The following is a 16,933-nucleotide window of genomic DNA, read 5'->3' on the forward strand; positions in this document are numbered from 1 at the left end:
ATGTGTGATGAGCTTTCAGTTTTTAGCACCCTCAGTCAACTTTGACGGTTTAAAATTTTTCTTATTAATTGTGCATAACCCTTTCACTCTGAGGATTTTTTTTTTTTTTTTTTTTTTTTTTTTTTTTTTTTTTTAACTACTTGATAATTTCATTCACCTTAGGGGAGACATCTTAGAGCAAAGGGGTTAATGAAGGCTATATCAAACTCCTCCAGTTTGTAAAGTCTTTCCAAAGGTGAATAAAAAATCTGGAGATAGCAAAAAATAAATAAGTTAGATGATTATAAATAATATGAATACCAGTAAAATTCATCATCAGATTGAAGGGGTTAAATTTAGTAAATCTTTAGTTGTATGTCTGGCATTTTGTCTCATATATTTAGTGCAGTTTAATAATTTTTCTTTTAATCTGTTTCATATTTTGAAGCATTAGATATTTATCAGTTGTAACCAGCTACTTGCATTAGATAGGTAGATAGTAGTCATTCATGAAAATGAGCTTTCCACTTGCTTTGCTCTCATATAATTGCAGAAACAAGCACTTGGCCATAAGATAATGGTTTGTTGTAATTATTTTGTAAAGTTTGCTCCACTAGGCATTAATCTGATGTTTATGTTGGATTGAGCTATCTGATACTGTTCACCACTGCATTTCTAATCAGCCAGTGAAAGTGAGTAAGGACATTTTTAAACCTTTTGATTGGTAGGGTTTTTATTTGCCATATATAAGAATAGTACCAGTAAAACATATATATATATATATATATATATATATATATATATATATATATATATATATATATATATATATATATATATATATATATATATATAATTTCATCATCAGCCATTACAAGTCCACTACTGACTTATTTTTTATTTTATATATATATATATATATATATATATATATATATATATATATATATATCATTTCATCATCAGCCATTACAAGTCCACTACTGACTTATTTTTTATTTTAAATATATATATATATATATATATATATATATATATATATATATATATATATATATATATATATATATATATATATACAGTATATTCATACTCAGACTTATTTTTTATTATCGCAGTTGCCAATCCACGAGCCAGAACAGAATGTTTCAAGTGGGGTTTTCTTTACATCACATTAATGAAAAAATTGCAGAGTTATTAACTTTTATTATGCACTAGTTATTTCAGAAACAGTTGCTCCCATACTTGTTAACCTGATTAAGACCAAGAGGTGGTTTGGAACTCTGAAAGTTCATAAGTCAAAATTCACTAATGCCTGGGGCGAAGTGCGTACCTTGCAAGTTTTGGTGAACGTAATGAACACAGGAAGAAACCAAAATGTTATTTTTATACCAATTGTCTCAAGCAAATTTCATCATTAGTACATTGTCATCAAATCTTAAAAAGCCATGAATAAAGTGATTTTAGATGCCACAGAAAAAAATAATAAACATTTTGCAAAGTTTGAAATACAAGAAATTCACATTTCAAAAGTTTGTAAGTAAGGAAGCAGCTGTATGGTACACTGTACATGAATTAATTGTATAGTGTTACATTTTTTTTTTTTAAACTTCGTATGATAGTCATCCAACACCCTTGCTCTTAATGGTAACAAAATTCATTCTTATAATCATTTTGTCTCCATACTCTAGGCAGCTATTCTAAAAAAATAATAATAATAATAATGGTAGAGGAGAGATTTCAGAGAGCTTTTTTTCAGCTGTAGCTCATAAGTGTATAGTGCAGTTTTATACCACTGGACTTACCACAATTCATTTCCAACAGAGCGTAATCTGAACCCTAAGGCAGCTTGTCTGAAGAGGCGTGAAGAAGAGAAATCTGACGGGTCAAAATTGCCACCTCCACACCTGCCACATCCTTCCAGTATGGCACCACCCTTCCCCAACCTGCCTGTAAGTACCTAACAATTTTTGCCATAGAAATTTAAGGACTGAGAAGTAAAGCAACAGCAGAATAATATGGGGAGTGATGAACACGATAGTTTCTGATATATGAGGAGATACTGGAGGTAAGGCAGGTTGTGGATTATTATTATTATTTTTTTTTAATAAAGGTAAAAGCAAAGTCTCATTACCACATGAGAAGTGTAGGGGCCTGAAGTTAAGTAGCTACAGTCCAGAACATTTAATACTGTGAATGGCACTGTAATGGTCTTGTATCGTTTCGTTTCGTTTCGTTTTTTAAAGGCTCCAACATGCTTGCATGTGTCGGCCTTGGTCACCTAATGGCGGCTCTCCACGCTGCACGATCCGTTGCAGCCTCCCTGTTCAGTCCCTTAACCCTAAGGTCACACTTAATGACCTCGTCCCATGTCTTTCTCGGTCTACCCCTCATAACCCCACCCCCAGTATTAACACTTCTCACCTTCCTCACCCAATTATCATCCCCCATCCTCTCCACATGTCCAAACCACCTCAATCTACCTCTCCTCATCACAACACCAATACACTCCAGTCCCATCCTACCTCTCAACTCTTCCATTGTAAACCCAGCCCCTCCAGGCCTTGGACGCAGGGACGCACTGCACATCCACCTAATCATTGTCATTTCTGTACGTCTGAGCCGGCGAATGTCTTCCTCCTTCACTGGCCAGGTCTCACTGCCATACAGCATTACACTCCTAACACATGCTGCATACAAAGACCCCTTAGCACGTAGGGAGAGCCCTCTCAATGTCAGGAGAGGCAAGAGCTCCCTGAACTTCTTCCAACCACTTCTCACCCTAGCCACAGAGCTAGCTCCAGCCCCACCTCCAGCACACATGTCTCCCAAATAACAAAACTCTTCCACACACTCAAGAGATTCACCAGCAAGTTCAATCCTTTCACGTCTGATGATCTCCACCTGCTCACCCCGGCACGCCGTACACATAAAATCAGCATTATCTCGCAGTCTACCTCTGATACCACTACATCTCTTATGCACCCATTTATCACCCACACCGCACAAGATGGAATTACTTCCCACGTCCTTGTGGCAAACTGCACATGGCCACTCTCCCTCGTCTTTGACAGTACCGCCACCAACCCTAGATATCATCACTTTTGTTTTATCTGCATTTACACTTAAACCCTTTTGCCCCATACCATCTCTCCACTTCCTAAACCTTTCCTCCACCTCCCTTTCATTGGATGTCATTCATTATTGAAAATCTGATTGTAAAGAGGGAAATCTCACCCACCACCAGGGTGAACTTTTATGAACCTCTAAAATGTACTCCTGTTGAATCTGTAATATATTGATAGCTGCAGTGTGTTATTGTAACAGTTTATTTACTTTTTTAAATTATTACACTAGTTATACTGCTTAAGGAATAAAGTATTCAAAAGGCATTTATGCCAGAGACAATCTACCATCACACCCAGGCAGCCCATCAGTATGAGGTAATCCACAGTCATGCATTTCACTGAACAGCACTCTCAGCTTGTACAAGATTCACTTCAATTCTTTCAGTCCAATGGTCTTTTATTGATACGGTATCTTCTTGTTATCTCCAGATGACTTTATATACCTTAGAACAGACTTTTTGAGCTGGATAAGTTAGATATGACCTTCACTAACTCAGGTAGTGGGAGAGATCTATCCTAAGCTTACTAAGATGGTGGTAGCAAGAGTAAAATACAAAATATGTCACTGGTTTGAAGGGGTTAATATCATATCACTTTGAAAAGTCAGGTTAGGCGTTTATCACAGGCTTATCATGCATGTAAAATTGCACAGTTAAAGATGGCATGACTACTGCGAGAGAGCATCTTCAAACTGGGAAGTCCTGGGGTAAAGGGATAGAATCCTTAAAATCATTAGGATTGGTCCTTCCCATAGACCTGTTGTACATGTGAAGTTGCGGGCACAGAGGGGCCTACAGTAGTTACTGAAATACAGCTAGTACAAACTGCCAGCTAAGCACTTGGGGGGAGGGGGAGCCAGAGCTTCAAAAAAATCCTTTGAGTTAGCCTTTACCACAAGTGTATTTTGTATACTGGTATACAATATATAGTACCAAACTAAAGATGGCTTGGTTATTGAGATACAAGCTCTGACAGAGGGGGCAAGAGGCTGGACATTAAACCTTCATAATCTGTAGGATTAGCCCTTAGCCTATTGTGTATGTAAACTTCAGTGGCCAAAGGCAGCCCAGCTACTGAGATACAGCACCCACTGGCTGCAATGGACAGTGCAGTGCAGTGGATGTTGGTGGCACTGAATATCATGAACATCTGTAAAGTAAGCCTTTACCATTGGACTGTCATGTGTTGAGAACTCATTGTCCAGTGTCAGGTAAGTTTTCTTGCTCCAGGCTATGCACACACTTTCATAGGAGTGGAGGCCCATTACATCGTAGAATAAGTTCTTTCTTAATCCTGTTGTTTCATTTTCACCATAACCCATATTGTGTAAAGGTTAATTACGTCCAAGGAGCTGCTTATGGTTGTCTCAAGAAGTTTCAGTACCTTGAGAGGCCATGGTCTTGCAGACTTTGCATTTCTTTTGGTTTAGAACATAACCTTCACCATGAAATACTCATTGTCATGCAGCATTTATGGTACGATACGACATGGTTGGAGGCAACCTAAATGGCCATGTAAGTAGGCTAAGCATAAAAGTTGGTACAGTATTTGTGGTGGTTTCAGCATTAGCATTTGAAGAGTGTGAATATTCAGAAAATGATACATACCTTAAAGATGTTTGTGGTACATTAAACAGAGTTTACAGAAAGAGAGAACAGATGTGTATCATATTTGCCAGCCTACCTCATAGCCATGGGGCGTACATAGCCAGAGTGATTAAGCAGTTCAGCACAAATCAGGCAGAAATATAGTGAGGGGTATAAGAGCATATGCTGAGGAGTGTAGCAGCCAAAGAGTCTGGTCTTGTGTGATCTTAAGTCAAGCTGATCTAACAGACATAATAGGACATTTATACTCAGACCAGAAATCTGGAGACTGAAAACAGGAAGATGTTGGGGAACAGTATTTAAAAGTTGAATTAGCCTGTGAGGCTGCCCACAAATAGGTGGTGTAGAAGGTAAGTGGAGTTTATTAAAAGAAAGCTACTTAAATGCAATGTATGCAGTCTGTGGCTGAACCAAGGGTATTGCAGGGTACAGAGAGACCTGGTGGTGGGATGAGAAAGTAGAAAATATAAAAAATGAGAAACAGACTATGGAAGGAATGGAAAAAGGGTGGCAGCATGGACTAGTACAAGGAAGCTAAATGAAAGGCAAACAACAAGGTATATAAAGCTAAGAAGCTCTCAGGGAGAGAGAGAGAGAGAGAAATTTACAGATGGATTAGAAATGGGATGAGATACACATACAAAAAAGGCAAAGCAGATAGCCAAAATAAGCAAAGATGTAATGTAAAGAAAAGTATGAGGAATGATAAGGAAGAATGGTCATTTTAGGTGAGCTCAAAAAATGAAGATGTGGAATCCACTATAGCCAGCTACTTAGTGAAAAATTTAAATAGAACAGAGATGTTCTGACACCATCTGAACCAGTGCAAGAGCTAGCAGTCTGGAAAATGATAAAGCACCAGGCCCATCAGGCATCTTGGCTGATATGTTGAAGGCCTATGGTGAGTCAGGAATAGAACTTTTCTTAGGTCTAGTTAATACAGTAGCACCGCTATAGCTGTGTGGTTCCTAGAGACTGGGGATTCAGCTACTTAGTCAGAGGCTTTTTGTCTCATTAACTCTCTTCCTCTTACTGGTTCCCTTCATCCCCTGTCTCTTTGCCACACTGTTGCATCTTTATCTCTTTTTTCTCATTTCCTCAATGGTCACTGCTCCTCTGAGCTGTCCACTTGCATCTCTCCACCACTACATTGGGCACATAACACTCATCTAACAACAAACTCTCATTTCTGTTTAGTTCAACTCTCTAATGCAAGAATTAACAGTTACTCCCAGTCCTTCATGTATTCAGCAGGTCAGCTCTGGAACTGTCTTCCTCTGTCTTTATTTCCTTCTGCTAATGACCTCTAGTCTTTCAAGTGCAGTGTGTCCAGGCATCTTGAACCGATCTCTGTTATCTTATTTTGTTTTTTTCTTAGAGGGAACAGTCTTGCAGATGTCTGGCCTTTGGTTCCTTCTTCCTTGCATAAAAAAGGTGACACCTTAAACCAAAGTTATGATGGAAGTCTGAAGCTGGTTTATCATGTAATTAAAGTTGTGGGATGTATAATGAACAGATTAATAAGAGGTAGAGGGGAAATGGTAGTTAGGTTCATGCCAGTTAGGGGAACCATAGAAGTAATATTTATGGTTAGACAACTGGAGGAATAGTATAGTAGAACTTGGCTAAGGATAGGAGATTATAATGAGTTTGTGGACCTGGAAAAGTCTTTTTAACAGAATCACAAAGGAAGATGTAAGGTGTGCAGTAAGAAAGTTGGGGGTTGAGGAATTTATTGTTGGGTTGATGATGGTACTTCTTAAAAATGTTAGAATTGATGTCAGAGTCAAGGAACAAAGTTAAGAGTTTGAGGTTATTGTCAGACTGTATCAGGAGTCAGTCCTGATCCTCTTGTGGTTCATTGCGGTAATACCGTATAAGCACTACCAAGTTATCTCAGAGTGGGGTGCATGTGGGAACTCTTATGCACCAATGATCTTGTGCTGATGGCAGAGAGTGGAAGACTTGGTCAACATATGCTAGAGTGGAGAAGGTATGAAGTCGAAAGATTTCTGTGTAAGCATTAAGAAGACGTCTGTTGTTGTGGCATTGGGCTAGCTGTGGAACTGGGTGACTGATAGGTACACTTCATTTTATAATTGATCTTTATAAGATTGTTCACATGTATTGTTGTAACATTTTAGCACCATTTTTTTCATTTCATTATTTTTTATTTTATTTTTTTTATTTTTTTTTTATGATAGCTATGATGCCCAGTTTCTTGTTACGCAAGTGGTTTTCTTGCTTTATGATCACCCTGATGCTGAATTCATTACACATTCAGTCATTAAACAGTCGGTTTTCAAACAGGCATCCCAGTTATAAAATGACGGTGTGCTATACTGCATATATATATATATATATATATATATATATATATATATATATATATATGTATACAGTAATCCGTCCAATATCAGATGTAATAGAGCCAAAGGCATGTCCGGATAGTGGTCCTGTCCAGATATTGGGCCCCAGCCTCCTGGACTTGTACTTATGGACCCTAACTCAGAAAAACACCTATACAACTCCCTCTGGACATGCATTGCACCTATTTAAGACCCAAATCACACCAAGAAGGGACATAAAAGACTGAAATAAATGCAAAAGAACCATAAAATGAGGTATTAGAGGTAAGTTTATACAATATTAAACGTTCTGGGTACTTACAAAAAGTCCCTGGCTCCTGGACTGGTTTGAACCGCCAGTTTGCAGTCCACAGTTAATCCTTTGCACTCCAAATTCTATTTTCTTAACACTGCACAACACTGTAGATTCCCGTGTGTTTTAGTGGCGAGGTATTGCAGTTTATTCACTGTTTATTCACAAAAAACAAGCACCTGTGGCTTGCATTGCTATAAGCATCTGCTCTCGATCGGAGTTAGGCTGTGACTGTTGATGATGGCGGGGTAACAGAGTTGCCAGATCGCAACGACCACATTACCAAACTCCTCAATTTTCATTACCGTTTTTAACTTTCATTACCAAATTCTTAAAGCTAGCATTTATTCTTCACTAATTATATATACAAGTGGAAATATATGTAATCTATCTATCTATTGCCAGACGCCTCAATCCCGTTTGGGGTGGCCACAAACAAATCGCCTCCAAGTCGCCCTGTCCCCCGCCATTTCACTGCCCTGCTTCCAACTCACACCCCCCTCTCTCATATACCTCTCCACCCCATCCCTCCATCTCATCCTCGGCCTCCCCCTTCCCCTTCCCCCCTCCACCTCACTCACATACACTCTCTTCGTCAGTCTTTCACCCTCCATCCTCTCCACATGGCCAAACCACCTCAGTGTTTTCCTCATAACGCTTCCTATCACATCCACATCCACACCACAACGCTCCTTTATATCCTCATTCGTCAGCCTGTCTCTCCATGTGACTCCACAGGCTCCTCTTAAATAACTCATTTCCACTGCTCTCACTCTTGACTTGTGTCCCTCCAACAACGTCCAAGCTTCACTTCCATGCGTTAGAGTTGGTATCACAATACTGTCATGTAGTAACTTTTTCACTTCCATGCTCACTTCCCTGTTTCTTATCACTGCTTTCAAAGAACCAGCAACCTTTCTTCCCTGCTGTACCCTTTCAAGCACTTCACCCTCCAAACCTCCATCCTTACTCATCACACTACCCAAGTACTTAAACGTACTCACATTTTCCAATTCCTCACCATCCAACCTCGCTGTACATTCACTAACTTCACCTCTCTCAAAGACCATCACTTTACTCATCCCTACATTCACCTTTAGATTCCATTTCTTACACACACTCCCAAACTCATCCACCAAGCCTTGCAGCTCCCCTTCGTCTTCACTCAACAACACAGTATCATCTGCAAACAACAGTACAGGGAGTTTCCAAACACTATCCTCTCTCACCAGGGCCACTCCAACATCCACTACCCTACCTTGTACCTCTTTTATTACCCCATCCATGTACTGATTGAACAACCATGGAGACATGACACATCCCTGTTTCAACCCAACTTTCAAAGAGAAAAATTCACTTAGTTCACCATCCACACACACTGCAGCCTTCTCACCATCGTACATACTCTTCACAGTATTCAACAACTTCCCATCTACTCCATATATTCTTAACACTTTCCACAATCCTTGTCTATCCACCGTGTCATATGCTTTCTCCAAATCCATGAAAGCTGCATACAACTTCTTTCCCTTCTCTGGAATCTTTTCCACTAAAGTTCTAAGAATGAATATCTGATCTACACAACCTCTTCCCTTCCTAAAGCCTCCCTGTTCTTCTCCAACTAATTTCTCTGTTCTTTCTCTAACTCTGTCAATAAGTATCCTACCATACACTTTTCCTATTATACTAAGGAGACAAATGCCCCTATGATTACCACATACTTCTTTTTCCCCTTTTCCTTTGTACAAGGGAATAATGATACCTGACTTCCAATCCTCCGGGACTCTACCTTTCCTCCCAGGCCAATCTGCACATCTTCCACATCCATTCTACTACTATCTCTCCCCCATGCTTCAGCATTTCACCACACACTCCATCAATTCCTGGGGCTTTCCCTGATTTAACTTTCTTCGTTGCTTCCACAACTTCTGTCCTACTGATTTCTTCCTGTCTTCTCACCTCCCTCCTTCTCCCAGCCATTCCCCAGCCACTTATACTCGCATTACTTCCATCCTGTATGTTCAACAATTCCTTAAAGTGTTCTCTCCATCTGGTCACTTTTTCTCTGTTCTCCACTAGTAATCTACCATTTTTATCGTTCACTCCCCTGCTAACTTCACTTCCACCCTGTCTTACTCTTTTCACCTCTTTCCAGAACATTTTCTTACAGTCCCTCCACTTTACACTCAAATTCCTTCCAAATTCCTCATCCACTCTCTTCTTACTCTCTCTTACTAATCTTTTCACCTCTCTCTTTCTTTCTACATATAACTCTCTCTTCTGCCTCTCAACTTCTTCCTCGCCTCTATTTCTCATCCATTCATTGTATGCTTTCTTTTTTTGTGCCACAGCCTGTCTCACCTCTTCAGTCCACCACGCTGTTCCTTGCACCCACCTCCGTCTTCTCCTCTTCCTTCCACACACCACATCACATGCTGCACGTATTTCTTCTGTAAATATCCTACGCACACCTTCCACGTCTCCCATCTGCTCCAATTCATATTTGCCCAATCGTTCCTCCACTTCTCTCTTAAACTCTGCCTTTTTCTCATCACTCTTCATGTACTTAACAGCATGTTGATTATTATCACGCTATATAGGCTACCAAATAAATCAGAGAGAGCAAATAATCCACCATCTCCATCCTGTGTATCCTCATACATGTGAAAAATCCGTTTGGTATTGTATTATTCTGATTCATTACCAAATGAATTTTTCATTACCAAATTGGCCCACATTTGGTAATGAAAAATACCAAATGGCATCCCTGACCGGCGAGGGGGGAGGAAGGAAGGGTGAAAGGACCATGGTGTAACAGCTGTTTGGTGCCACGCGGCAATTTCAAATTATGGGTGGGAAAAATGTAACATTTTTTTCGATTTTTTTGCAGTTTTTGGCCCATTTTGGGAATATTGGATCCCGGGACGAAAATGTCCAGTTATTGGGGATGTCCGAAAAATGGGCGTCCGGATATTACAGGGATTACTGTATATATATATATATATATATATATATATATATATATATATATATATATATATATATATATATATATATATATATATATATATATATATATATATATATATATATATATATATATATATATATATATATATATATATATATATATATATATATATATATATATACTCATATATATATATATATATATATATATATATATATATATATATATATATATATATATATATATATATATATATATATATATATATATAAACATATATATATATACACAGTATATATACAGTAGGTATGCTCAGTATACGAGTTTATGGGCAACAGAGGAGGCTGCATACTGGGAATTTGTGTACTGTGAATACATAAACTTATGGGAAAAATTACATATAGGCAGCACCCCCCTTCATTGGTAACCCTTGAGACTCCTTTCAGACCTAAGTATTGTACTGTACAGGGAAAATAAGACATATTACCTAAGAGAAAGTAAACCAACAAGATTATGGCTTTATTAAATCTAGCAAGGATATGGCTTAAGTAAACCAACAAGAATATGACTGCTCACCTTAACCCAAGAGGACAACAGGCGTGATGGACGTAAGAAGGGGATCCGAGGCAGGGTGAGGCACCTAGCGTGCACCTCCTGCACCACCTGCCACACCACGTGACAAACCACCTTCCTCACCGCTCTCATCACCAGCATTTCGAGACTTTCACTAGCTAATGCACTCACTTCGTTCATAAACCCTTCAAAGTGTATTTTTGACACCTCACACATCGAATCATCCTCTTGATCCTTCCCGGGAAATGGCTCTTCTGATGTTGAAGGGAGTGATTCCTCACGTTCTTGAGACCTCAGGTAACAGGTGATGAGGGTTTGCTTCCTTCTTTTAACCTTCTGTTTGTGCCTGTCTGTGCAGTAGCGGAAGGTTCTGTCCTGTGAAGTCATCACTTCCTCCACTCGCAACTGACAGTGTTCAATGTCCTTAAATTCTTCCTTGATTTTATCAAGGGCACACAGTACCCAGCTGATCCCCACCATCGACAAGTCTCCACTCTCCATCACTGGTTCTGCTGGCTGTTCTACTGCTGTCTCCTGCTCTGAGTCTTGGGGTGGCAATGTCGTGTGCTCGGGGTAACCCCAGATTTGGGCCACTTTTTGCTGCCGTCTCATCTATTAAAAAATACACTAAAATTCGATAAAAAAATTGGTCCTTGCGTACTATGCGATTCGCATACTGTGAACTCGCATACTGTGCGTACCTGCTGTATATATATATATATATATATATGGATAGATAGATATACAAGTCCATGATTCTCACAAAAATCCAGCCATTATTCTCTCATATAAAACTATAAGCAGTCTACTGCACAACACAGTATAATTTTAGCAAGGTTTTGACATGATAAAAGCCATTTGTAACACAAGAAAATATTTTCATACATGAAACGCATCTTGGCCACCAACCTGCTTACGCCACCAGCTTCTAACTCGTGGCAATATCCCATTTGCCTCTTACCTTTGTCAAATGCCACTATAAATAGTTTATTGCATTACACAGTAAAATACAAGGAAGGCTTGGACACAGTAAAATTCATTAGTAATTAAAAAAAAATATTTTCTTATGGACAAAGTCAGTGGGATCCATTCCTGCTCACTTAGCTCACCCAACTCGGTGTGACTAAATACTGAATTGGCACTTTTCACAGGATTTTTTTTTTTTTTTTTTTTTTTTTTCCACCAGTGGCTCATACGCACCTAATTATCTGAAATCTGCTACAAAAATTGTACATAATATAACTTAATAAAAAAATTAGGTTTCAGAGCTAAAATGCACCAATGTTAGCAGATATTTCCCCTTCAGATCGTCAGCATGCCTTGACAGACGTCTGTTTTGCTTAAATATTTATTTTGAGTATAAGTTAGTGTATCTGCATAGTAAATTGATATTTATACAAAACAAAAGTCCATCAAGGTGAATTGTTAGGCTAGGGGCAAAACACTTCTGCTAACTCTAAGAAATTTTCTATCTGAATCCTGATTTTCTATTAATAATTAAATTAAGCACAAATTTTTTATTGAATTTCAAATAATTAGGTGTGCAAACCTATATGATGATAAAGATTGAAATATTTTCCAATTAAAATTGCCGATTCGGTCCAAGATCAAGATCACATTCGATGATTGCGTGTTTGTATCTTGGTCAGCTGATGAGTGGTTGGCTCACCTTGTGGTGTTCCATTCCTCGTTCATTTTCCTCTTTTTCCTCAGCTTTCTGATCTTCTTCTATCATACCCTCCACATTCTCGTCAACAACTGTCTAAACAATCATTCTTAGGGTTGTAGCTAGCAATCTACTGCTATTGTGTCAGTTATTATTATTGTTATTTTGTGTCAGTGTTATTATTTTACAGTATTCCCTCATTATACAATGGGGTTCCGTTCCTGAAAACCCCATCGTAAAGCGATCCATCGTATAGCAATCCCATTATAACATGGAGTCAATGGGGATACGTTCCCAGACCTGCCTAAACTCTCACATACGCACACCTTAGTGCTCACATACATGAAACATCCTTATGTTTAAACATTTAAAGTAGCACATTAATAGTGAATAAAGAGAAAAAAACATGAAAACTACAGTATACAGTAGTTCTTACCTTTACTGAAGCAAACAAGGGTTGTTTATGTGGTTCCTAGACAATTCGCCATGAAGTCGACAATTTGCCATCATAATATGGACGATTCCCCGTCAGGACAATTCCCTGTCATTCTATAAATATACTTATTACTGATTAACTGATACATAAATAACTAATTTTCAGGGGGATCTATCAAAGTCTATTTTCATTCAATAGCGTTGGCTTTGGATATCATTTTTAAGTTGCACTTTTAGACAATATTTAACTTGTTTCTACCTTGCTTTAGTTGACTTTGAATTATGTTCTATCATCACCCATAGCTGTTTTCATTAATTTCCATTGGTACTACAACATCCTGGGTATATTTTAAAACGACTTTGAAGAGGTACAAGTACAGTACTAAAAAACTAGTGTACTTGCCAAATAAACTGATACGAAAATAAACGTCTGGGAATCACCCTGACGACAAAGTCTCGATGGTGAATTGTCTTGTTATTGTTGTGATGGCGAATTGACTTGATGGCGAATTGTCCCGAAACGTTTATATAGACGTAATTTGAAGATTATTCGTGTAATTCCAAATTATGTTGATCGTTCACTTAAGGTCATTAGGCATTTATATAAATGCCAATGTCTCGTATGTAGCCTAATGCTAAGATGAAGGAACGATCGTAAATCAGCTGATTCACGTTTCAATATATTATTATTTTTTCATTTAATACCCATGATTTGATGCCATATTTTACATTTACTATATAAACAATAAACCACCATCACTTTTATAACTTACATAATTCAAAAACTAGTGTACTTGAACTTATACGTAAATAAATGATGGGGAATCGTCCTGACGGCGAATTGACTTGATGGCGAATTGTCCCAACTCGGCCTCACAGTCACAGCCCTCACTCATCACTGTCAGAACTGGCTGGCTGGGCAGGCTGGTTGGCTGGACGGGCTAGCTAATGAGGCTGGACCGGTGGACAAGTGTGTGTGGTCCACTGCCGACAGTGTGAGGACGTATGTGTTGCGTTTGCACATTTGCTGTTCACTGAGCCGCGGATGATCCGTCATTGTAGCAAATCACTCCCATTGTATAGTGGGCATAAGGTACTAAAATTTTGACATTGTATAAGCGAAATATCGAATGAAGAGGCATCGTATAATGATAGGTTTACTGTATATACTGTGTATGTTATGTTGGTATAGGTAGCCTACATTCCAGAATGCTCTAGAATATTGGAATAATTGCCTGACAGTATTGGAGAATTTGGTCAAGGTATGGTAATAGTCCGGGGAATGGTATGTGGGGCCGGACTTTTGCGATTCCCGGACTTTTGGGGTTCCCGGATTGGCCTGCCCCCCCTTTTAGTCCGGGAAATCAAGGGTCGAGTCAAGTCGCCTAAGGCACAGCTAATTGGTTCTGGACCGCACCCGTGCCATAGAAAACCGAGCCATACAAATAACTAAACCTGTGGGAGAAATGGAATTTAGTTCTGGACGTTCACCCAAAGTCCACATTTTTCCCCACTTTATACACACATACACAATCAAGCAATCAATCAGTGCATGTATTACACGTAATGATAGGCACAAAATGGGAGGGTGATCAGCCTTGTGTCTACTTGGGGAATATCACTAGCTGCAGATCGAGCGAAAAAAAGCTCAGCTAAGTAGACACAGATCAGCTGACCGACCAAAACATTAAAGATGGCGGAGGGTGCCTGGTCAAGCACTGATTGAAGAAGTTTATTTGATAAAGTTTGTATGCTCAGGTGTCAACAAAACTCACATATAACACATTAATAATCATTCTAATATACTGTACGTGATGATGATGATGATGGGAGGCATTATACTTCGTCTTAGCTCAGAGATAGGTGCTTCGTCACTAACCTGTTCATAAAGGTTTTACGAACAAACCTATTAACTAGTCACAGTACCCAAAGAATCTAATGTTTCATTACTTAACACAATGAATTTGGTGAAGTTTAACCTCCTCATAAGAGAGAAAAAAGTCCACAGTTGGAGCACTTGTAGTATGGAGCTGAAGTGGTCTCCATCTTCTTTGTTAACAAACAGGGGAGCACACTGCCAGGGGAATTTGCCTGTGCATTTCAAACCTTGCCGCACCTGCGCCAGAGGTAGTTTATGTTTGTGGTTCGTTTTTTGGGGGTCGGGCACCTTGCCGTGTCATAGAAAACCATGGCATAGAAGTCCAAGCCATACGCGATGCCTGTATATATAAATAAATATATATAGTGTATACAGTATATATACTGTATGTATCGTTTTCGTTTTTGAAGGCTCAAACATGCTTGCATGTGTCAGCCTTGGTCATCTACTTGTGGCTGTCCATGCTGTACATTCTATTGCAGCCTCCCTGTTCAGTCCCTTAATCCTGAGGTCGCACTTAATGACCTCATCCCACGTCTTTCTCGGTCTACCCCTCACAACCCCACCCCCAATATTAACACTTCTCACCTTCTGCACCCAATTATCATCCCCCATCCTCTCCACATGCTCAAGCCACCTCAATCTACCTCTCCTCATCACAGCACCAATACACTCCAATCCCATCCTACCTCTCACTCTTCCATCGTAAACCCAGCCCCCACAGGCCTTGCATTCGGGGACGCACTACTCATCCACCTAATCATTGTCATTTCTGTATGTCTGAGCCTGCGAATATCCTCCTTCTTTACTGCCCAGGTCTCACTACCATACAGCATTACACTTCTAACATGCTGCATACAAAGACCCCTTAGCATGTAGGGAGAGTCCTCCCAATGTCAGGAGAGGCAACAGCTCCCTGAACTTCTTCCAACCACTTCTCACCCTAGCCACAGAGCTAGCTCCAGCCCCACCTCCAGCACATAACATGTCTCCCAAATAACAAAACCCTTCCACACACTCAAGAGACTCACCAGCAAGTTCGATCCTTTCACGCCTGACAGGCTCCACCTGCTCTCCCCGACACGCCACACACATAAAAACAGCATAATCTCTCAGTCTACCTCTGATACCACTACATCTCTTGTGCACCCACTTATCACAAACACTGCACAAGATGGAATTACTTCCCACGCCCTTGTGGCAAACTGCACATGGCCACTCTCCCTTGTCTTTGACAGTACCGTCACCAACCCTAGATATCATCACTTTTGTTTTATCTGCATTTACCTTTAAGCCCTTGTGGCCCGTACCATCTCTCCACTTCCTAAATCTTTCCATCACCTCCCTTTCGTTCTCTGCAATCAACACCAAATCATCAGCATATAACATCTCCCACGGGAGTCCATTTCTGAGGTCACGTGAGAGGGCTTCAAGTACTATGATAAACAACATTGGACTCAAAACTGACCCCTGATGCACACCAGCATTCACGGAAAACTCATCACTCAAATCTCCATTCACTCTTACCTGGGTGTGAGCACCCACATACATAGCCATAACCACCCTAACCAGCCACTCCTCCAAGCCAGGCTTTCTCATTGCCCACTTCACCACCTCTCTAGGGACTCTGTCAAAGGCCTTTTCCAAATCAACAAAAACAAAATACAGATCCCTTTTCTTCCCAGTATATTTTTCCTGAAGCTGTTGAACAATGAATATGGCATCAGTGGTCCCCTGCCTGGCATAAACCCAAATTGCATCTCATCAATATTCACTCTTTCTCTAATCATACCTTTTAGAACTCTTTCCGTTACCTTCATTATCTGATCAAGAAGCTTTATACCTCTATAATTTCCTCTTTCCAGGGCATCACCCTTCCCTTTATACACATTTACAATTACATTCTTCAACCAATCATCTGGGACAACACACTCATATATAATCATATTTATCAGGTCAGTGACTAACCTCACCCCTATATCTCCTGAGGCCTTCAACATTTCGGCAGTCAACCCACACACACCTGCGGCCTTC

The 16,933-nt window shown here is 39.6% G+C and overlaps 1 protein-coding gene across 5 annotated transcripts in view; it reads left to right on the forward strand.

The window, feature by feature from the left end:
- LOC145399071 (transcription factor 12-like) overlaps window positions 1–16,933 on the forward strand; it is a 185,809-nt gene that overhangs the window by 152,518 nt on the left and 16,358 nt on the right. For all 5 annotated transcript variants that reach the window (XM_080271822.1, XM_080271821.1, XM_080271823.1 and 2 more), the window contains one exon: window positions 1,804–1,931. In XM_080271822.1, the coding sequence (XP_080127948.1) occupies window positions 1,804–1,931 (128 nt within the window). The remainder of the gene's footprint in view (window positions 1–1,803; window positions 1,932–16,933) is intronic.

The sequence above is a fragment of the Coenobita brevimanus genome, chromosome 47, assembly GCF_032717465.1.
Source record: "Coenobita brevimanus isolate Jiangsu-jjx chromosome 47, ASM3271746v2, whole genome shotgun sequence".
NCBI classification, from domain to species: Eukaryota; Metazoa; Arthropoda; class Malacostraca; order Decapoda; family Coenobitidae; genus Coenobita; species Coenobita brevimanus.